The following is a 24900-nucleotide window of genomic DNA, read 5'->3' on the forward strand; positions in this document are numbered from 1 at the left end:
GATGATCCTGAAGTATGCGGTGGGGAATTTGATGGTAAGTATAATCTTGAATCCTCTCACTTTTTTGATGAGGACTTAGAAGAGCCCATGAGAAGGCTAACTTTGTAACCTAGACAACTGACGGCACAGCAGGGAAATGTAATTCATTTACCAATTCCTCCTCAGCCTCATAAGTTTGGTATTTCTGATGCAATTTCAACAAAATAAAAATGTTTATTGGGATTAGACATGAATATAATAAAATATTTTACAAAGGTTTGTGCTTTCTCTGTACCAAAGCTCCAAGTCTTTTTTTGGTTATAGCAATAATGTACAATGCTTTACATAATTGCTAATATGGTTCTTAGCCCTTCCCAATTTCTTCAGTGAAAATGTGGTCCATTAAAAAGTTCAATAACTAAGACTAGGAGTGATCCTGGTAAAGTCAAATATGAAACGCTGACAGGTACTGGTAGACGGGTATCAATAGATTATCAGTCACATAATATACAACCTGCAGCCCTCATACATGTTATAGTTGTAGCTATGTACACTGGGCTGAAAATTAATAAGCGATCTGACTACAAGTGTATTTATATTAAAATTATAGAAGGTCCGTCTGAGCCTTATGCTGATTTCTTAGGAAGATTCAACAATGGTTTTATGAAGCACTAAAGGGGGAAGTAAGGTCAATAATAATTATTAAAACAGCTGGCTTTGGTGCTACCAATGAAAATCACAAAGAAATAGACCTTAGAGGGGTGGAGGTGGGGCAGGGAGGGAGAGGGAAAGGAAGAGGGAGAGGGAATAAAAGGAAGAGAGTAAGGGAGTATGATGATTTCATGAAATGCTATAGAAATGTAGACACCAACAATCAGAGCTGTTCAAAGATACATGTTAGTAAAATGTTTCAATGGCGACTGATCTGGCCACAAAGAAACATTAAAAAGTACACTTATAACAAATGAATGCTCAGAATCAGTGCAATCCTGGTTTATGCCCTAAATTCAAGAAAGGAAAGCATTGAGCTAAGGAATGCCAATCTAAATATCATAAGGCTGGCAATTCATTGCCTAGCAACAATGGCAATACCAGTCAACAACTGGGAAAACGATTTCACCCCCTCCCCAGGCCCTGTAAAATAAGAGTTTAAATCCAATAACAATAACATTTGAGCCACCTCTGATTGCAAATCAATCTAATCTTTTATCACAAGCTCTCACTCAAGAAAGCACTACTATTGATACTCCCTGCCCTAAAGATATTGTCATTTCCCATCTTCAATGTCTTTATAAGTTACACACAGGATATTGTGGACCTATCCTGCCTGGAACAGTTGACTTTTATTTGGTCTCAGCAGGTTATCCATGAAAAGAATTGTTCATACAGGAGTCATTAATGAAGATTATATAGGAAAAACAGCAGTCATGATTACTGTGCCCACTGATTAGCAATCTAAAGCAGGAGAAAAATTGCACAATTATTATTTTTGCTATATGTAGCCACTTCACAGTAAATGTGCTTCATGGGGAAGTATGTGTTAGTACAGATAAAGTTGAAGCTTTAAGTACTTTATTAAAGGAATGTAACAAACCATTATTAAATTTAAAATAACATCAAAACTTTTACAGGATTAAGTGATTTTGGAGCTCATGCCTCCATTATAAATAGAAGAATGACCCTCCAAATGGCCTGCTAAGAAAGTAAATTCAACCCTAAGAGGGTTGGGGACTACAGGCTCTAAGAAAAGAAAGTGCTACAAAATGGTAATGCATACCTGTAGGAAGGTAAAATGCCAGTCCTACAGCCTCATGCTACCAATCTTCCAATATATCATTGGGAAGAGACATTCCACAACAAATTAATGCAGAGATCTATGGTCCCACATCTAATGCTACCTAATCTTCTCAAGAAAATTGACTAATAAGAAGATATTATTGAATCTACATTCCCACAAAAGACCAAACCATAAACAAGAATTGGTATTTTCATGGGAGCCATTGAAAAAAAATTCCACCCATAAAAATTACCTAGGAATCTAATGAGGCTGTCTGGACATCTCAATGGCCCCTTTTAAAGAAAAGTTAAAGACTCTTCATGAGTTATTCAGTGAGATGTTAGAGAATGGGCATAAAGGACCCTCTCGTTCCTGAAATTCTCTTGATTTTTGTAATTAAAAAGAGATCTGAGAAATGGAGATTGTTGATTGACTTACAGAATGTTAATGCCATCATGTGGCCAGTGGGAGGTTTATAGCCTGGTTTACCTATGTTCGCAACTATTCCTAAAGTTTAGCCTTGAATAGTTTGAGATGAAAAAGATTACTTTTGTACTATTCATCTTCATCCTAGTGATAAATTACATTTTACCCAAATCATAAAGAACACCAACAATGATGTCAATGGGCTGTCTTACCTTAAGGCATGGAAACTCCTACTATGTGTCAATACTATGTAGGAAAGGCTTTAGAGTCTGTGAGATAGGCCTTTCCTACCTCACATAAGGTAGGCTTGTATTATTTATTATATGGATGTTATCCTGGTAGACACTTATACAGATGAAGAACTACAATCCAAATATTAAATGTCTCAGGGAATGCTACATAAACAGGGGCTTATTATTGTAACTGAGAAGGGTACAAAAATCATGTACTGTGTAACATTTGGGACAATTAGTAGGTAGAACAAATACACACTCACACACACATGCACGCACACACGCATGCACCCACATGTGTACACACATCCAAAATCAATTAAACAAGACAAGATAAAAATAGTTAACGTTCAGAATACCAGGGAATATTAATTGGCAATGTCCTAATTTAAGAATACCTAGTTAAGTCTTTTTTTCCCCATCTTTATTAACTTGAGTATTTCTTATTTACATTTCGATTGTTATTCCCCTCCTGGTTTTCGGGCAATATCCCCCTAAACCCTCTCCCTCCACTTCTGTATGGGTGTTCCCCTCCCGGTCCTCCCCCCACTACTACCCTCCCCCCCAACAATCACGTTCACTGGGGGTTCAGTCTTATCAGGACCAAGGGCTTCCCCTCTCACTGGTGCTCTTACTAGGCTATTCATTGCTACCTATGAGGTTGGAGCCCAGGGTAAGTCTATGTATAGTCTTTGGGTAGTGGCTTAGTCCTGGAAGCCCTGGTTGGTTGGCATTGTTGTTCATATGGGGTCTCAAGCTCCTTCAAACTCTTTCAGTCCTTTCTAAGATTTCTTCAACCGGGGTCCTGTTCTCAGTTCAGTTGTCTGCTACTGGCATTCGCCTATGTATTTGTTGTATTCTGGCTGTGTCTCTCAGGAGAGATCTACATCTGGTTCCTATCGGCTTGAACTTCTTTGCTTCATCCATCTTGTCTAATTGGGTGGCTGTATATGTATGGGCCACATGTGGGGCAGGCTCTGAATGGGTGTTCCTTCTGCCGCTGTTCTAAACTTTGCCTCCCTATTACCTGCCAAGGGTAATCTTGTTCCTCTTTTAAAGAAGGAATGAAGCATTTGCATTTTGGTGATCCTTCTTGAGTTTAATGTGTTCTGTGCATCTAGGGTAATTCAAGCATTTGGGATAATAAACACTTACCAATGAGTGCATACCATGTGTGTTTTTCTGTGATTGGGTTACCTCACTCAGGATGATATTTTCCAATCCCATTCATTTGCCTATGAATTTCATAAAGTCATTGTTTTTGATAGCCGAGTAATATTCCATTGTGTAGATGTACCACAATTTTTGTATCCATTCCTCTGTTGAAGGGCATCTGGGTACTTTCCAGCTTCTGGCTATTATAAATGAGGCTGCTATGAACATAGTGGAGCACGTGTCTTTGTTATATGTTGGGGCATCTTTTGGGTATATGTCCAAGAGAGGTATAGCTGGGTCCTCAGGTAGTTCAATGTCCCATTTTCTGAGGAACCTCCAGACTGATTTCCAGAATGGTTGTACCAGTCTGCTATCCCACAAAAAATGGAGGAGTGTTCCTCTTTCTCCACATCCTCGCCAGCATTTGCTGTCACCTGAGTTTTTGATCTTAGCCATTCTCACTGGTGTGAGGTGAAATCTCAGGGTTGTTTTGATTTGCATTTCTCTTATGACTAAAGATGTTGAACATTTCTTTACGTGTTTGTCAGCCATTCGGTATTCCTCAGCTGTGAATTCTTTGTTTAGCTCTGAACCACATCTTTTAATAGGGTTATTTGTCTCCCTGTGGTATAACTTCTTGAGTTCTTTGTATATTTTGAATATAAGCCCTCTATCAGTTGTAGGATTGGTAAAGATCTTTTCCCAATCTGTTGGTTGTCGTTTTGTCCTAACAACAGTGTCCTCTGCCTTACAGAAGCTTTGCAGTTTTATGAGATTCCATTTGTAGATTCTTGATCTTAGAGCATAAGCCATTGATGTTTTGTTCAGGAAATTTTCTCCAGTGCCCATGTGTTTGAGTTGCTTCCCCACTTTTTCTTCTTTTAGTTTGAGTGTATCTGGTTTGATGTGGAGGTCCTTTATCCACTTGGACTTAAGCTTTGTACAGGGTGATAAGCATGGATCGATCTGCATTCTTCTACATGTTGACCTCCAGTTGAACCAGCACCATTTGCTGAAAATGCTATCTTTTTTCCATTGGATGGTTTTGGCTCCTTTGTCAAAATCAAGTGACCATAAGTGTGTGGGTTCATTTCTGGGTCTTCAATTCTATTCCACTGGTCTATCTGTCTCTGTACCAATACCATGCAGTTTTTATCACTATTGCTCTGTAATACTGCTTGAGTTCAGGGATAGTGATTCCCCCTGAAGTCCTTTTACTGTTGAGGATAGTTTTAGCTATCCTGGGTTTTTTGTTATTCCAGATGAATTTGCAAATGGTTCTGTCTAACTCTTTGAAGAAATGGATTGGTATTTTGATGGTGATTGCATTGAATCTGTAGATCGCTTTTGGTAAAATGGCCATTTTTACTATATTAATCCTGCCAATCCATGAGCATGGGAGATCTTTCCATCTTCTGAGGTCTTCTTCAGTTTCTTTCTTCAGAGGCTTGAAGTTCTTATCATACAGATCTTTCACTTGCTTGGTTAAAGTCACACCGAGATATTTTATATTATTTGGCACTATTATGAAGGGTGTCATTTCCCTAATTTCTTTCTCGGCTTGTTTTTCTTTTGTGTAGAGGAAGGTTACTGATTTATTTGAGTTAATTTTATACCCAGCCACTTTGCTGAAGGTGTTTATCAGGTTTAGTAGTTCTCTGGTAGAACTTTTGGGATCACTTAACTATACAATCATATTGTCTGCAAATAGTGATATTTTGACTTCTTCTTTTCCAATCTGTATCCCTTTTATCTCCTTTTGTTGTCTGATTGCTCTGGTTAGGACTTCGACAACTATATTGAATAAGTAGGGAGAGGGTGGGCAGCCTTGTCTAGTCCCTGATTTTAGTGGGAACCGATTTTAAATTCTAGAAGAAGAGTCAGTACCAAATAGACCTTGCAGATTATCTTGAAAGGCAAAGAAAGAACTAAACGTATTTGAATTCAGATTAAAGGTGTCATTTTTATATTTTGTGGATCCTTCCCTTCCTTTACACTTATTTATTTCCTCACTAAATTTTCTCCTACTGGTGTAAGATCACCCTTGCAAAAATCTCTGGAATGAACTTATTTACACCATAAGGGCCATAAAACACTAAGTGCTTACCCTACTCTCCTTGTTCAATTAGTAATCATGGGGAGACCTGATGTCAACAATTATAAGGATTTGATTCTTGCTGTATTATTTTAATCTTAATTAATAACAGTCTTTAAGAGCACTACAGAACTCTATGGATTTTCCAATTTCATTTTCAGATTACTATGTAAGGATAGGAAATCATCATTCATCCGATACGCTATGGGATTTTCTGGTAAGAAGTGAATTAGTAATTACAGAAGGAATCCAACCATCCTACATTTTAGGGGCAGTACATTTTTGTTGTTGGTGGTGATGACTCATCTATGGGTATAAAAGAGATTGATAGTCCAGATAACCATCAGTTTATGAAGATTTCTTTTTTTTCAGTCTAATGGGTGGAATTGGCTGCTTTGATTTATCTATGATGGCTAATTCATAAACCATTAAATATTGTCCTAGATGCTCCTTACGTTGTAGGGTTAATTACAGCAATAGAACCCACTTTAATTTTGTCTTTCCATTCTATTATACTCCTATTCCTTCAGGAACTACAACATGTAACTAATACGCACATACATTTTTTTGTTTATTACTCACACGGCGCATATCTAACCTCCCTTGTTTTATTGCAGAAGTAAATAACATAGAGGATCCATTAACCTACTATACTTTTACTTCTCCAGAATAGGAACATCAATACATAAATTATAATGCTAATAGACTTCATGTGTAATACCATATCCCAGTTGGAAAATGATAAATAAATTGTGCAGGAATGTCCATTTGTGCTTCCATACACTGTCATGATCATATAGATGGACTTAATTCCTGAGACAAAAATATTAACAAATTATGACAAGTGATGTTAATACCTTTGGTTTTATGCCTCAAATGCCATACCTGAATGCTTGCATTGATACATATTCAAAATTTCATTCATTCATTCATTCTGTCAGTCATAGAATGCTTTTGCAATATACTCTTATAACTTTTGCTTTTTTATTGGATATTTTTTATTTACATTTCAAATCTTATTCCCTTTTCCAGTTTCCTATTCATAAGCCCCCATTCCATTCTCCACCCCTTTCTTCAATAAAAGTGTTCCCCCTCCCAACCACCTCCACTTCCTGCCTCCCTGCCCAGACATTCTACTACACGGGGGGGGGGGTCCAGCCTTGGCAGGACCAAGGGCTTCTCCTCCCATTGGTGCCCAACAAGGCCAACCTCTGCCACATATGCAGCTGGAGCCATGGGGCTGTCCATGTGTACTCTTTGGGTAGTGGTTTAGTCCCTGGGAGCTCTGGTTGGTTGGTATTGTTGTTCTTTTAGGGTTGCAAGCCCTTTCAGTTCATTCAATCCTTTCTCTAACTAACTTTTGCTCTTATATGAGTGTGTACTTTCATCAAAATGGACAATAAACCAGCCTATGCTAGGAAAAAAAATTGAAACTTCTCTAAGGAATGTTATAATAATTATATTACAGGAATTATATAAGAGCACACAAATAGCAACTATTAAAAAATAAGAATGGGGGAGCACGATGGGATCTTCTGGCACTTTACCTTTACTTTTAATTTATCAAAATTCCCTCAAGGTACTATATGTTCAAGAGCACAAAATATTTATTGATAGGACATTCTGAACTACCTTCAGCTAACCCTGTGTGGTTTAAGCATCTGACATTGTAGATGGAATTACTGAAATTACTTTACTAAGGCCTCAAATTTATGCCTTAATCTTGAGACCATAATAGACTCATTCATCCATTTGAGGAAAAATCTACATTTAATTTTTCCCTGGGATTTGAATCACTTCTATTTTCATGGGACACCATAACATTTGTATTCCTATTGGAGATAAATATGTACTAACTTTCTACCAAATAATAGAACTATAATCATATGTGTCTCTTTTCCAACTATTCTCTAGATTTTTCTGATCAATATAATATAACTAATAGTAATAGGCATAGTTTGGATCTATGTTGTTGGTTAAGAGTATAATAACAATAATACTTTCACTATTCTAACATTAGTCATTGTGTTTATAATTTGCTTATATGATTGTATGTATTAAATGCTAATTACATAATTCTGTAACCTATCAAACCAAAAACACTTTGGATATTCTGCAATTAGAAAATAAGGAAAAGGGGGTCAGAACGTGGTTGGGGGTGGAATGTCAGAACATGGTTGGGAGGATCTCAGAACATGGTTGTGGAGGGATGTCAGAATGTGGGTACAGGGATAAACATCAGAACGTGATTAAGGGGGAAATGTCAGAATGTGGTTAAGGGGGGATGTCAGGACATGGTTCATCAATGGAGTCCTTTGAAGACAATTCATTGAAGACTTGTAAGAAAACTATAAGAAACAAGACGAGAATCATGTGACCTCAGTTTCTTCAAAATACAGAACTGTTCTTGGAATGTGTTTTCATACTTCTCTGAGTATAGTATATAGAAGTGATTTCTTCAGACTACTTACTACTGCTTGCCATTGTTGAATTAAATGTTTAAACCCCTGTATTTAATTTTTTGGCACCCGTGGCTTGTCCTTGTGATGGTATACACTTTGAACTCATGACAACTTTGCTCATGAGACATTTCTTAACCCTCAAAGTACAAATTGTCTAAGGCGCTGTAAATGTACCTATTACATTAGATTTTATCAGCTCCATTCTCCAAAGCCCCAACTCACTATATAGAGCATTGGCCACACAAAGCTAATAATTATTTACAACAGGACTCTGATATTATATATTTTCTATCAAAACATCAAATTACAGTTTACACCGAGGTGGTTTAAAGAAGTATGCAATAGTACTTAGATACATTCTAAGTGATTTTTAAAATAGATATCCATACCGTCATAAATCCATCCAGCAAACCTGAGTCAGGTTTTGGAGGCGCCTGTAACCGTTCCATAGACCACTTTTCGATGATGGAGGAGACTTGGGTATTCTCTGTATTTAGTATCCTGAACCCTGTCATATTTACGCCACTGTATCTGTAGGGCTCCACGTCAAGAGCAAAGAGGTCCTGAAACAAAAATGTTCTTGTGTCACCAAAAGTAGATTTTTATCAACAAACATAAAGGCAAACTTGTCGCTTCTGATTTTCATTAGGATACCTCCAGAACTGCATCTCAAGGTATGCAAAGCATAACAAATCAATTAGATCCAAATCAACTATCCTTAAGTTTATGCAAAGCAAGTGTATTTGCTTTGCACATGAACACAAGTGTACTGATTATATTATAAGGTGAGAAACAGAGTAATAGGTATTTCTGTGATATACATGTCCATTTCTATAACCTTTCTCTTGTTAAGGATGGCTTGACCTTACATCTTATGCTATTTTCTTAGTCCTACTTCTTTGCCACTTAGTCACATTTTAGGGTTTTTTTTCCTAGTTTTCTTTTTTCTTTTCTTCTTGTTTTTATTTGGAGAAGCCAGTTATGAAGTAAGGCTGTAACTAGTAATAACTACATTAAAGGTAAAAGAAAAAGTTAACATTACTGATACTGTTGCTTGTAGGAAATTTGCACTTTGTTTTCTATGTTCCATCTGGTATTTCTCAATAATGAGTGTTATTTCTAGTATCTTCTCAAATCTGTACAGCATGAAAATCCTTACTCTGCACGATAACTATCCTGGGAGATACAAGGCCAAATCTATCAAGGAATTTGAATGCATTGTATGGACACACAGTATGTGAGACTTTCATCCACTTTATAACACTTCTTTCAGCTCTTCCTGAGTAGTCTGAGATCCAAGGCACACAAATGTTACTAATCCTGTGTACATCCTGCTTGCTACTCCCACTGCTATACCTTCCAGGGAGCAGACAAAAAATCCAGTGGAAAGAAGCTATATTGTCCCTTCCCATTATTTTAACCCAGAATTGTTTCTATATAAAGGAAATACAGGGACAAAGAGTGGAGCAGAGACTGAAGGAAAGGCCATCCAGAGACTGCCCCACCTGGGGATTCATCCTATATACAGCCACCAAACCCAGACACTATCGCTGATGCCAAGAAATGCTTGCTGACAGGAGCCTGATGTGGAGGTCTCCTGAGAGGCTCTGCCAGAGACTGACAAATACAAAGGTGGATGTTCACAGCCAACCATTGGACTGAGCACACGGACCCCAATTGAGGAGTTAGGGCATAGACTCAAGAAGTTGAAGGAGTTTGCAACCCCATAGGAACAACATAACAACCAATCAGACCACCCAAAGCTCCCAGGGACTAAGCCACCAACCAAAGAGTACACATGGGGGGACCTATGGTTCCAGCTGGATATGTAGCAGAGGATGGCCTTGTTGAGCACCACTGGGAGAGGAGTCCCTTGGTGCTGTGGAGGCTCAATGACCCAGGGCACTGGAATGCTAGAGTGCTGAGGCAAGAGTGGGAGGGCAGAGGGGGAAGTACCCTCACAGAGGCAGGGGCAGAGGGAGGGAATAGGAGGTTTGTGGAGAGGAAACCAAGAAGGGGGATAACATTTGAAGTGTAAATAAATAAAATAACCAATTAAAAATGAAAAAAGTTTACTTCAAGGCATGGACCAGTCATTGCAAACATTTTCTCTGTAATTGTAGCTGTTTACACTAGGTCTACATAAGACTCGAACTGTCAACAACCAATTTTGAACAAAAAACTGGGCCTCCTGTTGACCCATTGGCTAATTATGGAATTTAAGGGACTATTTTTAGTTGTGTACCAAACACTGAGCTGGCCAGTGGGAATTCTAAAATTGCTGGCATTCAAATGGTCCTAATTAAAAGTTACAGTCCACAAAACAGAAAGACATGACCAGGGAAAAGAGACTTGTATACAAGATTGCATGGCATTCTAGTGGTAGAAAAAAGGTAAGGTGCTGGTGAGAAGAAACAGAGGCATGAGAAATGATTTGGAAACTTTCAAAGAGGAAGTCCAATCATAACAAAAGTGTAAAGGGATGGCTTTTACCCTAGAATATTGTTGCCCAATATTTTAAAGCTCTTAAGATTTAGAAGAATCCAAATAATGAAATGTTACTAAATTTCATCTAATTGACTATTGCTAGATTATGTCATACTTTTGTGCAATCATATTTACAGTTATCTATTCTTCAGCAAACCACAGCATATAAAGAGAGAACCCTCTCTCCCTGTAACCATCATGTCAGTGACAATTTACAAGCAATAAATGTATATACTTGTGCTTGGTTATCTTATATTTTTTCTTAAATGCGTCTCTATACATTTAAGGCTTTGTAAAATATGAAAAGTCATCCGCATATATACCTGCCTTTAAAAATTACTAGGATATTGATAGTGCCAATTACCATTCAACATTTGAGTACAAGTACAAGTACAAGAGAGAAGACATAAAACATGATCTTTTGCTAGAGATTGTCTGAAATCATTTTTATTGCAAAACAGAATTCATAAAGGAGAATGAGGCAAAAGAAAATGGTAAAGTTGGGTTAGAATTAAAGAAGTAGAGAAGTAGTTTGTATTATACCTACCCTAAAATAATTTTTTTATTCTTTTAATAAGTATGAGACTTGATTTTTCTCAAAATTTTACAGTTATGTTGAATCAAATTGCAATAACATTATGTAGAACTAACTGTATGACAAGGTGAGATAACTTCTCTATCTTCTTCTTCCTACTATCAAGTTTCTTCTAAACTGTAAAACTAGTCAAGGAAGATGTGAAAGTGACATAGTAGAGTCAGCCTTGGTGTTTGTGTGTAATATAATGCCTGCTGTGTGAAGAATGCTGCCCCAAAGCAAGGAAAGAAAGTTCAACATTTTAAACAATGAGCAGAAGAATGACTGAACTGTTCATCAACAAAATAGAAAAAACAATGCCTGCTATGGAAACTGCAGAAAAAAAAACAAGTAGAATTCTGTGATTATCGAATAATAATAATAATAATAATAATAATAATAATAATAATAATTATGCCTAAAGTTTTGAATGAAATCAAATACCAATGACTTGGAAAATAACAAATTAATTTGTAAATGCTTTGGATGTATATTTATACCACAATATTTAGAATTGGGCCATAATAACCATGACTGTTACACATGTATTTTGTCACTATTTTTAAGCAAAAGTGATAATTGAATTGATCATTAGAGTAATGACAATCTAAAGGCAAAAGGAAAACAAAATGGAGGCTAAAACTTGAAAATGGAAAAGGGTTAGTGAAAAAGATGGAACTGATTTCACAGGAGAAATCAGACTTCTTAATTGTACAGATAACAAAATACAAGGTAATTACAATATACAATGAATTACAATATACAATTACAAAAATACAGTGTATGGCCTCATTGTATAGACATATAATCCTAGCACTCATGAGACACATGTAGGAGTGTAAGTTCAAAAGTATCCTGGGCTAAATCTCAACAGAATAAAAGGAAAAGTGGAAGGGAAGGCGAGAGAGAGAGTACTGGAGGGAGGAAAGGAACAAAGTAGGGAAGGAAGGAATGGAAGGGAGGTCAGATAAACACCACTCATAAGAAAAGTAAAGATAGATTTTCATGCATAATAAAGATAATTTATGTATTTAAAGACAAATATAAAAGTAATGTGCAATTTCCTAATTGTAAATTAAAGCAATGATTTTATTTCAAAATAATCAGCTTCCTCCCAAGAGTTATTAGTCTGTCTCATATTCCTTCCAGGTTGAATCAAAGTAAGATAAAGTACAAAATAGAAATGTGTTATTCATTATATTACTTCTTACTCAAAAACACATTTCCACCCTTTTTATGAGTTATGATAATAAAATCTAAAGTATTAATTTTAATTTTTAATAAATTACTTACCAGAGTTGTAAATATATAGTGATAGTATTCTGTCATCATTCCCATAGCTAATGCCTGAGAGGTAAAGAATTAAAAGAAATAAAAAGATTAACATTGAAGGTATACATAATGTGAAATACATTATTTTAGCATAATATGTAATGATAAAATAGTACAATTTGATAAACAATTAATCTCAATCATTCCTGGTACAAAAATTGATCATCCTGAGCTTTATCAATTAGTAAGAAAAAATAGTTGTAATTAGAGAAATTGTGAACTAATCATTCTGAAATCAAAGATATTCCTTGAATGTTTGCAATTTTAAGACTTATAGCATTACATTTTAGTGACATTAAAGTTAAAGCTAGCATGGTCGTTCCTTGTATTTCTAGTATACTCAAAACAAACAACCTAGTGTGTGTGATGCATCCATTCATTTGAGTAGTATTAATTTTATTAGTTTATTGATTGAGCAATCTGAAGAGCTGCAAAGAACAGTGCAAAATAGCACCTTAGACATGATGGTAGCATTAAAGAATTGTAAATCATAACTTTAAGAGGGGTATGAGTAATTAGAATATTTTAAGCCTTGTTCAAAGATTAGATGAAAATTAGTTTTCTTCCCCTTTTAACAGTGCTTATCAGTTTTTGACTGTCAATGATCTTGGATCAAGTTCTTTTTGTATTAAAATTTACAGTGATGAGAAACTGCCTGTCATTTTCATCTCTGACAAAGTCAGAGAAATGAATAATAACTGACAGAGAGAACCAAAACCCCATGCATTTGTAGGCTGAAGGAAGAATTCCTAGTTGAAAGTAAGTATTCTCATCTATAGTCTCCCCCATGCTATTAACTATGCAAAAATCAGTTGCTAAGTAGGTTTCTCAGCTCTAATTTGTGTGCAGTGAAAAATCTTAATAGACATAGGTAGGCATTTGCCAATTAAATTGAATACAATTTATAATTTATAGTATGAATTACTCAGTGAAGAAAAATAGCCACTCCATAAATTAGAACACATATAATAATTGATTGATGATTGGCAAAATCAAACAAACACAGGAACGAAATTTAGAAAGAAACCTCTCATTTCTATTTCTTGAATTAATAACAATATCTTAAGCAAAACAAAAGCATATTTTTCTTATTAAACATTTACACGAATGTTACAGTGGAGAATGTTTGTTGCCAATGAAACATGCAGAAGTCTTTTCATTCCCATGATCAATAGAGGGTCAAAATATTATACTTGTTTCTAAAAGCATTAGCTCAAAAAGTAAATGTAAAGAAATAGATAAATAAAAGATAAGGGATAAATTAAAAATGAGTTGCACGAATAAAAAAACCATTGATACCCCTAAATTATATCAGAAGTTAAATTAAGTATATTGAATAATTTAATTTCTATTAAAATTTTTATATAGTAAGCTCCACTATTACATGCAATGACAGAATACTAGGTTGTAAACATGACTAAGAGACAAACTGGAGACACTCAGTGTGATAACAAAGTCATTTGAATCAATGACCACATGAGAAACACATCTGAGAAACTGTCTAGGCTAAATGCAGAGATTTTAATAATACAATGGGTTTATCCTGTAAAAGGAATGGAATCATATCACTGGTCTGGAAAGTATGACACATGTTGGCAGAAGGAAGAGTGTCCTTACAAGAAAAAGTCAGCTGTGGTCTCATTCTCTACCAGAGATTCAAAAACAAAAAGGAAAGAATAAATAAAAAATAAAAGAGGGAAGGGAGGGGAGGGGAGAGGAGAGGGGAGGGGAGAGGGGAAAGGAGAGACATGATAAGAAAAGAGCATCTTGTCCCAATTCCTATCCAGTTTAAATCTGTAGCAAAGTTCAGTGTTTAGCGGTCAGAGCCTGTAACTATGCTTCTTAACTCCCTTCTAATCACCACAGACATATATCCTATCTCTTTATCCATGCCATTTTATAAAAGTATATATTGTATATTTTCAAAGATGTTTACTCTTTTTAAAAATAAATCTAAGAATTCTAAAACAAATATTTCCTTTGCCTCCATAAATTGTAACTGCCAGCATTTCAGGACAACCTGTGAAACTGTGCTGGGGTACTAAGGATGAGAGGTGAGCACACAGCAAGAGGGGAAGGCTGGGTTTGCTTGTGATATGAGTGTTCTACTGGAGCAATGGGGTTTCTAACTATTACCTCGAAGAGAAGTCTGTAGCAAAAACTGGGGTAGTTTATGCCTTTATTCGACCTTCTGAATATTCTGAAACTTTGGTTTTGAAACAAAGAATCAACAACAAATTATATAATTTAAAAATAAGCAAAAATATGGCCTCACAAAGCTAAGCAAGAGGATTATTATCTTAAAATATTCTTTTAATAGCCACTCACTCAGTATCTTCTAACTGATCAATGTATCTTCCTACAGCTCAAGCCACATAAAAGGGAAAATAGCTGTATCTTCTTATGTACGAATATTATTTGGGAAGCTCTAAAAATACATTGTGACATACATTATACTTTTAAGAAGACCAAAGATTGTTTAAAGTAAAACTCTTAGGAATCTGCAGTATTAAGCTGGCTATTTTGTCATCTAGGTGTACAATTTGCAAGCAATTTATTCTGACAGATTCAGAAGTAACATTGTTCATGTTTAACAAAAGTGAAGGGGGAAATGTATAGTTACATTTGTATTAATTTTACTTTAAACTTGCTGTTGTGAGTATATTCGCATCAACTTCTACATTTTTTCAAGATAAAGGCTTTTTTTTCACATTTTTTAATCTGAACTTTGAAATCCTTGATCATGATGTCGTTCTATGACAGAAAGTCCTCATGAGTGTCTTTTACTCTTTACTTCAGAGTGTCTTGGCTCTGCCCTAGGGAATTCTCTGGCAGAAATCTGAATAGATGTAGAAATATCTGCTGCTAAGGCATGGTCATCGATTATAGCACTTCAAGCTGTCTTGGAGGAAACTTAATCATCCCTGAGCTCCATTCACTTTTAAAGCTTTCCAACAAAAAGCCTGCTTCAAATTCTACTTTCCTCGTTGTTTCATAAAACTGCATGAAGTTTGAGTAAATGTTTGAAAACTTTAAGAAAACAAGGTAAAACGAACTGAGGTCATCATTCTGTGGTTTTTCCTAATACTTTTTCTTAGATGAAGCACTCTTTCTGGAAGCTCATCTACTTTTCTCTTCAGCTCTGAGTGTATCTTTGGTAGTTTACATCAGTCAGAGTTGATGAATCTCAGAAGCGTGCACACGTGCGCGTCCGCGCGCGCGCGCGCGCACACACACACACACACACACACACACACACACACACACAATCACACATCACACAAAATCACATCCTGTGTTAATTGGCTTTTCATTACTTTTATAAACACAAGTACAGAACACAAATTGGTGAAGGAAAGGGTGTATTTGGTTTTACTTTAGAAGAATGGTTCTCAATCTCTGCTTCAAAACCTTTTCGGGGGTTATCAAAACTCCTTTTTTTTTTTTTTCCCTTCCTGTCTTTTTTTTTTTTTTAAGTTGTATATTTTCTTTTTTTTTTTTTTTTTATTAACTTGAGTATTTCTTATATACATTTCGAGTGTTATTCCCTTTCCGGGTTTCCGGGCAAACATCCCCCTCCCCCCTCCCCTTCCTTGTGGGTGTTCCCCTCCCAACCCTCCCCCCATTGCCGCCCTCCCCCCATAGACTAGTTCACTGTGGGTTCAGTCTTAGCAGGACCCAGGGCTTCCCCTTCCACTGGTGCTCTTACTAGGATATTCATTGCTACCTATGGGGTCAGAGTCCAGGGTCAGTCCATGTATAGTCTTTAGGTAGTGGCTTAGTCCCTGGAAGCTCTGGTTGCTTGGCATTGTTGTACTTTTGGGGTCTCGAGCCCCTTCAAGCTCTTCCAGTTCTTTCTCTGATTCCTTCAATAGGGGACCTATTCTCAGTTCAGTGGTTTGCTGCTGGCATTCGCCTCTATATTTGCTGTATTCTGGCTGTGTCTCTCAGGAGCGATCTACATCCGGCTCCTGTCGGTCTGCACTTCTTTGCTTCATCCATCTTGTCTAATTGGGTGGCTGTATATGTATGGGCCACATGTGGGGCAGGCTCTGAATGGGTGTTCCTTCAGTCTCTGTTTTAATCTTTGCCTCTCCCTTCCCTGCCAAGGGTATTCTTTTTCCTCATTTAAAGAAGGAGTGAAGCATTCACATTTTGATCATCCGTCTTGAGTTTCGTTTGTTCTAGGGATCTAGGGTAATTCAAGCATTTGGGCTAATAGCCACTTATCAATGAGTGCATACCATGTATGTCTTTCTGTGATTGGGTTAGCTCACTCAGGATGATATTTTCCAGTTCCAACCATTTGCCTACGAATTTCATAAACTCGTTGTTTTTGATAGCTGAGTAATATTCCATTGTGTAGATGTACCACATTTTCTGTATCCATTCCTCTGTTGAAGGGCATCTGGGTTCTTTCCAGCTTCTGGCTATTATAAATAAGGCTGCGATGAACATAGTGGAGCACGTGTCTCTTTTATATGTTGAGGCATCTTTTGGGTATATGCCCAAGAGAGGTATAGCTGGATCCTCAGGCAGTTCAATGTCCAATTTTCTGAGGAACCTCCAGACTGATTTCCAGAATGGTTTTACCAGTCTGCAATCCCACCAACAATGGAGGAGTGTTCCTCTTTCTCCACATCCTCGCCAGCATCTGCTGTCACCTGAGTTTTTGATCTTAGCCAATCGCACTGGTGTGAGGTGAAATCTCAGGGTTGTTTTGATTTGCATTTCCCTTATGACTAAAGATGTTGAACATTTCTTTAGGTGTTTCTCAGCCATTCGGCATTCCTCAGCTGTGAATTCTTTGTTTAGCTCTGAACCCCATTTTTTAATAGGGTTATTTGTTTCCCTGCGGTCTAACTTCTTGAGTTCTTTGTATATTTTGGAAATAAGGCCTCTATCTGTTGTAGGATTGGTAAAGATCTTTTCCCAATCTGTTGGTTGCCGTTTTGTCCTAACCACAGTGTCCTTTGCCTTACAGAAGCTTTGCAGTTTTATGAGATCCCATTTGTCGATTCTTGATCTTAGAGCATAAGCCATTGGTGTTTTGTTCAGGAAATTTTTTCCAGTGCCCATGTGTTCCAGATGCTTCCCTAGTTTTTCTTCTATTAGTTTGAGTGTGTCTGGTTTGATGTGGAGGTCCTTGATCCACTTGGACTTAAGCTTTGTACATGGTGATAAGGATGGATCGATCTGCATTCTTCTACATGTTGCCCTCCAGTTGAACCAGCACCATTTGCTGAAAATACTATCTTTTTTCCATTGGATGGTTTTGGCTCCTTTGTCAAAAATCAAGTGACCATAGGTGTGTGGGTTCATTTCTGGGTCTTTAATTCTATTCCATTGGTCTATCTGTCTGTCTCTGTACCAATACCATGCAGTTTTTATCACTATTGCTCTGTAATACTGCTTGAGTTCAGGGATAGTGATTCCCCCTGAAGTCCTTTTATTGTTGAGGATAGCTTTAGCTATCCTGGGTTTTTTGTTATTCCAGATGAATTTGCAAATTGTTCTGTCTAACTCTTTGAAGAATTGGATTGGTATTTTGATGGGGATTGCATTGAATCTGTAGATTGCTTTTGGTAAGATGGCCATTTTTACCATATTAATCCTGCCAATCCATGAGCATGGGAGATCTTTCCATCTTCTGAGGTCTTCTTCAATTTCTTTCCTCAGTGTCTTGAAGTTCTTATTGTACAGATCTTTTACTTGCTTGGTTAAAGTCACACCGAGGTACTTTATATTATTTGGGTCTATTATGAAGGGTGTCGTTTCCCTAATTTCTTTCTCGGCTTGTTTCTCTTTTGTATAGAGGAAGGCAACTGATTTATTTGAGTTAATTTTATACCCAGCCACTTTGCTGAAGTTGTTTATCAGCTTTAGTAGTTCTCTGGTGGAACTTTTGGGATCACTTAAATATACTATCATGTCATCTGCAAATAGTGATATTTTGACCTCTTCTTTTCCGATCTGTATCCCTTTGATCTCCTTTTGTTGTCTGATTGCTCTGGCTAGAACTTCAAGAACTATATTGAATAAGTAGGGAGAGAGTGGGCAGCCTTGTCTAGTCCCTGATTTTAGTGGGATTGCTTCAAGTTTCTCTCCATTTAGTTTAATGTTAGCAACTGGTTTGCTGTATATGGCTTTTACTATGTTTAGGTATGGGCCTTGAATTCCTATTCTTTCCAGGACTTTTATCATGAAGGGGTGTTGAATTTTGTCAAATGCTTTCTCAGCATCTAATGAAATGATCATGTGGTTCTGTTCTTTCAGTTTGTTTATATAATGGATCACGTTGATGGTTTTCCGTATATTAAACCATCCCTGCATGCCTGGGATGAAGCCTACTTGATCATGGTGGATGATTGTTTTGATGTGCTCTTGAATTCGGTTTGCCAGAATTTTATTGAGTATTTTTGCGTCGATATTCATAAGGGAAATTGGTCTGAAGTTCTCTTTCTTTGTTGTGTCTTTGTGTGGTTTAGGTATAAGAGTAATTGTGGCTTCATAGAAGGAATTCGGTAGGGCTCCATCTGTTTCAATTTTGTGGAATAGTTTGGATAATATTGGTATGAGGTCTTCTATGAAGGTTTGATAGAATTCTGCACTAAACCCGTCTGGACCTGGGCTCTTTTTGGTTGGGAGACCTTTAATGACTGCTTCTATTTCCTTAGGAGTTATGGGGTTGTTTAACTGGTTTATCTGTTCCTGATTTAACTTCGATACCTGGTATCTGTCTAGGAAATTGTCCATTTCCTGAAGATTTTCAAATTTTGTTGAATATAGGTTTTTATAGTAAGATCTGATGATTTTTTGAATTTCCTCCGAATCTGTAGTTATGTCTCCCTTTTCATTTCTGATTTTGTTAATTTGGACACACTCTCTGTGTCCTCTCGTTAGTCTGGCTAAGGGTTTATCTATCTTGTTGATTTTCTCAAAGAACCAACTTTTGGTTCTGTTGATTCTTTCTATGGTCCTTTTTGTTTCTACTTGGTTGATTTCAGCTCTGAGTTTGATTATTTCCTGCCTTCTACTCCTCCTGGGTGTATTTGCTTCTTTTTGTTCTAGAGCTTTTAGGTGTGCTGTCAAGCTGCTGATATATGCTCTCTCCTGTTTCTTTCTGCAGACACTCAGCGCTATGAGTTTTCCTCTTAGCACAGCTTTCATTGTGTCCCATAAGTTTGAGTATGTTGTATCTTCATTTTCATTAAATTCTAAAAAGTTTTTAATTTCTTTCTTTATTTCTTCCTTGACCAGGTTATCATTGAGTAGAGCATTGTTCAATTTCCACGTATATGTGGGCATTCTTCCCTTATTGTTATTGAAGACCAGTTTTAGGCCGTGGTGGTCCGATAGCACGCATGGGATTATTTCTATCTTTCTGTACCTGTTGAGGCCCGTTTTTTGACCAATTATATGGTCAATTTTGGAGAAAGTACCATGAGGAGCTGAGAAGAAGGTATATCCTTTTGCTTTAGGATAGAATGTTCTATAAATATCCGTTAAGTCCATTTGGCTCATGACTTCTCTTAGTCTGTCTACATCACTGTTTAATTTCTGTTTCCATGATCTGTCCATTGATGAGAGTGGGGTGTTGAAATCTCCCACTATTATTGTGTGAGGTGCAATGTGTGTTTTGAGCTTTAGTAAGGTTTCTTTTACATATGTAGGTGCCCTTGTATTTGGGGCATAGATATTTAGGATTGAGAGTTCATCTTGGTTGATTTTTCCTTTGATGAATATGAAGTGTCCTTCCTTATCTTTTTTGATGACTTTTAGTTGGAAATTGATTTTATTTGATATTAGAATGGCTACTCCAGCTTGCTTCTTCTGACCATTTGCTTGGAAAGTTGTTTTCCAGCCTTTCACTCTGAGGTAGTGTCTGTCTTTGTCTCTGAGGTGTGTTTCCTGTAGGCAGCAGAATGCAGGGTCCTCGTTGCGTATCCAGTTTGTTAATCTATGTCTTTTTATTGGGGAGTTGAGGCCATTGATATTGAGAGATATTAAGGAATAGTGATTATTGCTTCCCGTTATATTCATATTTGATGTGAGGTTATGTTTGTGTGCTTTCATTCTCTTTGTTTTGTTGCCAAGACGATTAGTTTCTTGCTTCTTCTAGGGTATAGCTTGCCTCCTTATGTTGGGCTTTACCATTTATTATCCTTTGTAGTGCTGGATTTGTAGAAAGATATTGTGTAAATTTGGTTTTGTCATGGAATATCTTGGTTTCTCCATCAATGTTAATTGAGAGTTTTGCTGGATACAGTAATCTGGGCTGGCATTTGTGTTCTCTTAGGGTCTGTATAACATCAGTCCAGGATCTTCTGGCCTTCATTGTTTCTGGCGAGAAGTCTGGTGTGATTCTGATAGGTCTCCCTTTATATGTTACTTGACCTTTTTCCCTTACTGCTTTTAATATTCTTTCTTTATTTTGTGCGTTTGGTGTTTTGACAATTATGTGACGGGAGGTGTTTCTTTTCTGGTCCAATCTATTTGGAGTTCTGTAGGCTTCCTGTATGTCTATGGGTATCTCTTTTTTTAGGTTAGGGAAGTTTTCTTCTATGATTTTGTTGAAGATATTTACTGGTCCTTTGAGCTGGGAGTCTTCACTCTCTTCTATACCTATTATCCTTAGGTTTGATCTTCTCATTGAGTCCTGGATTTCCTGTATGTTTTGGACCAGTAGCTTTTTCCGCTTTACATTATCTTTGACAGTTGAGTCAATGATTTCTATGGAATCTTCTGCTCCTGAGATTCTCTCTTCCATCTCTTGTATTCTGTTGGTGAAGCTTGTATCTACAGCTCCTTGTCTCTTCTTTTGGTTTTCTATATCCAGGGTTGTTTCCATGTGTTCTTTCTTGATTGCTTCTATTTCCATTTTTAATTCCTTCAACTGTTTGATTGTGTTTTCCTGGAATTCTTTCAGGGATTTTTGCGATTCCTCTCTGTAGGCTTTTACTTGTTTATTAATGTTTTCCTGTGCTTCCCTAAGTGTGTTCAGGTCTTTCCTGAAGTCCTCCAGCATCATGATCAAATATGATTTTGAAACTAGATCTTGCTTTTCTGGTGTGTTTGGATATTCCATGTTTGTTTTGGTGGGAGAATTGGGCTCCGATGATGGCATGTAGTCTTGGTTTCTGTTGCTTGGGTTCCTGCGCTTGCCTCTCGCCATCAGATTATCTCTAGTGTTACTTTGTTCTGCTATTTCTGACAGTGGCTAGACTGTCCTATAAGCCTGTGTGTCAGGAGTGCTGTAGACCTGTTTTCCTCTCTTTCAGTCAGTTATGGGGACAGAGTGTTCTGCTTTCGGGCGTGTTGTTTTTCCTCTCTACAGGTCTTCAGCTGTTCCTGTGGGCCTGTGTCTTGAGTTCACCAGGCAGCTTTCTTGCAGCAGAAAATTTGGTCTTACCTGTGGTCCCGAGGCTCAGGTTTGCTCGTGGGGTGCTGTCCAGGGGCTCTCTGCAGCGGCAGCAACCAGGAAGACCTGTGCTGCCCCTTCCGGGAGCTTCAGTGCACCAGGGTTCCAGATGGTCTTTGGCTTTTTCCTCTGGCGTCCGAGATGTGTGTGCAGGGAGCAGTCTCTTCTGGTTTCCCAGGCCTGTCTGCCTCTCTGAAGGTTTAGCTCTCCCTCCCACGGGATTTGGGTGCAGAGAACTGTTTATCCGGTCTGTTTCCTTCAGGGTCCGGCGGTGTCTTCGGAAGGGGTCCTGCCGCTCCTGGGCCCTCCCCCACGGGAGCCCAGAGGCCTTACACAGTTTCCTCTTGGGCCAGGGATGTGGGCAGGGGTGAGCAGTGTTGGTGGTCTCTTCCGCTCTGCAGCCTCAGGAGTGCCCACCTGACCAGGCGGTTGGGTCTCTCTCTCACCGGGTCTGGGAGCAGAGAGCTGCTGCGGGCCTGGATCCGCGGGTGTGGGACTTCTGGTAAACACAGAACGTGCCCGGTTCTAGAGAAATTCTGCTTCTGTGTGTCCCAAGCTCACCAGGCAGCTTTCTTGCAGCAGAAAATTTGGTCTTACCTGTGGTCCCGAGGCTCAAGTTCGCTCGTGGGGTGCTGCCCAGGGGCTCTCTGCAGCGGCAGCAACCAGGAAGACCTGTGCCGCCCCTTCCGGGAGCTTCAGTGCACCAGGGTTCCAGATGATCTTTGGCTTTTTCCTCTGGCGTCCGAGATGTGTGTGCAGGGAGCAGTCTCTTCTGGTTTCCCAGGCCTGTCTGCCTCTCTGAAGGTTTAGCTCTCCCTCCCACGGGATTTGGGTGCAGAGAACTGTTTATCAGGTCTGTTTCCTTCAGGGTCCGGCGGTGTCTGTGGCAGGGGTCCTGCTGCTCCTGGGCCCTCCCCCACGGGAGCCCAGAGGCCTTATACAGTTTCCTCTTGGGCCAGGGATGTGGGCAGGGGTGAGCAGTGTTGGTGGTCTCTTCCGCTCTGCAGCCTCAGGAGTGCCCACCTGACCAGGCGGTTGGGTCTCTCTCTCACCGGGTCTGGGAGCAGAGAGCTGCTGCGGGCCGGGATCCGCGGGTGTGGGACTTCTGGTAAACACAGAACGTGCCCGGTTCTAGAGAAATTCTGCTTCTGTGTGTCCCAAGCTCACCAGGCAGCTTTCTTGCAGCAGAAAATTTGGTCTTACCTGTGGTCCCGAGGCTCAAGTTCGCTCGTGGGGTGCTGCCCAGGGGCTCTCTGCAGCGGCAGCAACCAGGAAGACCTGTGCCGCCCCTTCCGGGAGCTTCAGTGCACCAGGGTTCCAGATGATCTTTGGCTTTTTCCTCTGGCGTCCGAGATGTGTGTGCAGGGAGCAGTCTCTTCTGGTTTCCCAGGCCTGTCTGCCTCTCTGAAGGTTTAGCTCTCCCTCCCACGGGATTTGGGTGCAGAGAACTGTTTATCAGGTCTGTTTCCTTCAGGGTCCGGCGGTGTCTGTGGCAGGGGTCCTGCTGCTCCTGGGCCCTCCCCCACGGGAGCCCAGAGGCCTTATACAGTTTCCTCTTGGGCCAGGGATGTGGGCAGGGGTGAGCAGTGTTGGTGGTCTCTTCCGCTCTGCAGCCTCAGGAGTGCCCACCTGACCAGGCGGTTGGGTCTCTCTCTCCAAGTCCTTTTTTTTTATTATTAACTTGAGTATTTCTTATATACATTTCGAGTGTTATTCCCTTTCCCGGTTTCCGGGCAAAAATCCCCCTCCCCCCTCCCCTTCCTTATGGGTGTTCCCCTCCCAACCCTCCCCCCATTGCCGCCCTCCCCCCATAGACCAGTTCACTGGGGGTTCAGTCTTAGCAGGACCCAGGGCTTCCCCTTCCACTGGTGCTCTTATTAGAAACTACAGCTATTATGATTCATAACAGTAGCTACATTACAGTTATGAAGTAGCGAAGAAAATAGCTTTCTGGTTATTTTCTATGTGTCACCACAACAGGAAGAACTGTATAAAAGAACTGCACCATTAGGAAGATTGAGAACCACTGCTTTAGAGTCATATATGATGGCAGGAATTGAAGCAAACACCGTGAAGAAAGAGTGCTTCCTGTGGTCTCTGGCTTAGTCCCAGGTAGCTTTCTTCAACAACCTAGGATCACCTGCCCAGGAATGGCACCGCCCACAGTTGGCTAGGCTCTGATGCCAACAATCAGAAATCAAGATTCCCTGAGTATACTTAAATATTATTTCATAAGGAAGGTATAAAATAATAGATACACCCAAGAGAAGGCAGAATACACACTCTATTATTATAGGTTTCCCCATTTTTCCAAACTGCCAGGAAAACCTGATCTATTGCATGCTGTTAGCCCAGAGAACAGGTGCAAGTCCATTGTCTGTCTCACGGGTAAAAAAAAAGCTTCCTTTCTAAAGGGCTGCTTGAAAATTATGTGAAAAATAGTCACTTAAGCTTTCGGTGTTCATCCCATCATTACATTCGTACTTCAGCAAACAAAAATCAACCTCAAGCATAATCCTTCATACTTTATTGCCTACATAGAAAGCTAGAGCAATGTCCAAATCAGTGAAATACTTCACTGTATTAAAACCGGTGCTTATACTGGAATGCTGGACAAACATGTGCTTAGTAAACTAACCGTGTTATAGCAAGCATTTGTTTTTGGTAGTTATATTTAATAAAATATAATTTGTCATCTGAATCTTCATAACTCTCCACTACAGATTTTTTTCCTATGCATAAAGGCTATAACACAGTTTACAAATTTACCCAAAACACCATAATGCAAGCCCAATATATTTTTTAAAATTCAAAATATTTTTATTGGATATTTTCTCTGAGGTTAGAGTGGGAGAGGCGATTTTCCTGTGGTTGTGGGGACAATGAAAACCCAGCACATATGTAAGGATCAATTAGATACAGGCTGATTCTGTTTCATAGTATCCTTTTCCCTCTATTG

At 38.7% G+C, this 24900-nt stretch overlaps 1 protein-coding gene across 4 annotated transcripts in view; it reads right to left on the reverse strand.

Moving 5' to 3' along the window:
* Positions 1–24900, reverse strand: part of Grik2 (glutamate ionotropic receptor kainate type subunit 2) — a 698850-nt gene that overhangs the window by 392083 nt on the left and 281867 nt on the right. For all 4 annotated transcript variants that reach the window (XM_087598251.1, XM_087598252.1, NM_019309.2 and 1 more), the window contains 2 exon segments: positions 12482–12535; positions 8517–8690 (listed from right to left, as the gene is read on the reverse strand). In XM_087598251.1, the coding sequence (XP_087454377.1) occupies positions 8517–8690; positions 12482–12535 (228 nt within the window).

The sequence above is a fragment of the Rattus norvegicus genome, chromosome 20, assembly GCF_021556685.1.
Source record: "Rattus norvegicus strain SHRSP/BbbUtx chromosome 20, alternate assembly SHRSP_T2T, whole genome shotgun sequence".
Lineage (NCBI taxonomy): Eukaryota > Metazoa > Chordata > Mammalia > Rodentia > Muridae > Rattus > Rattus norvegicus.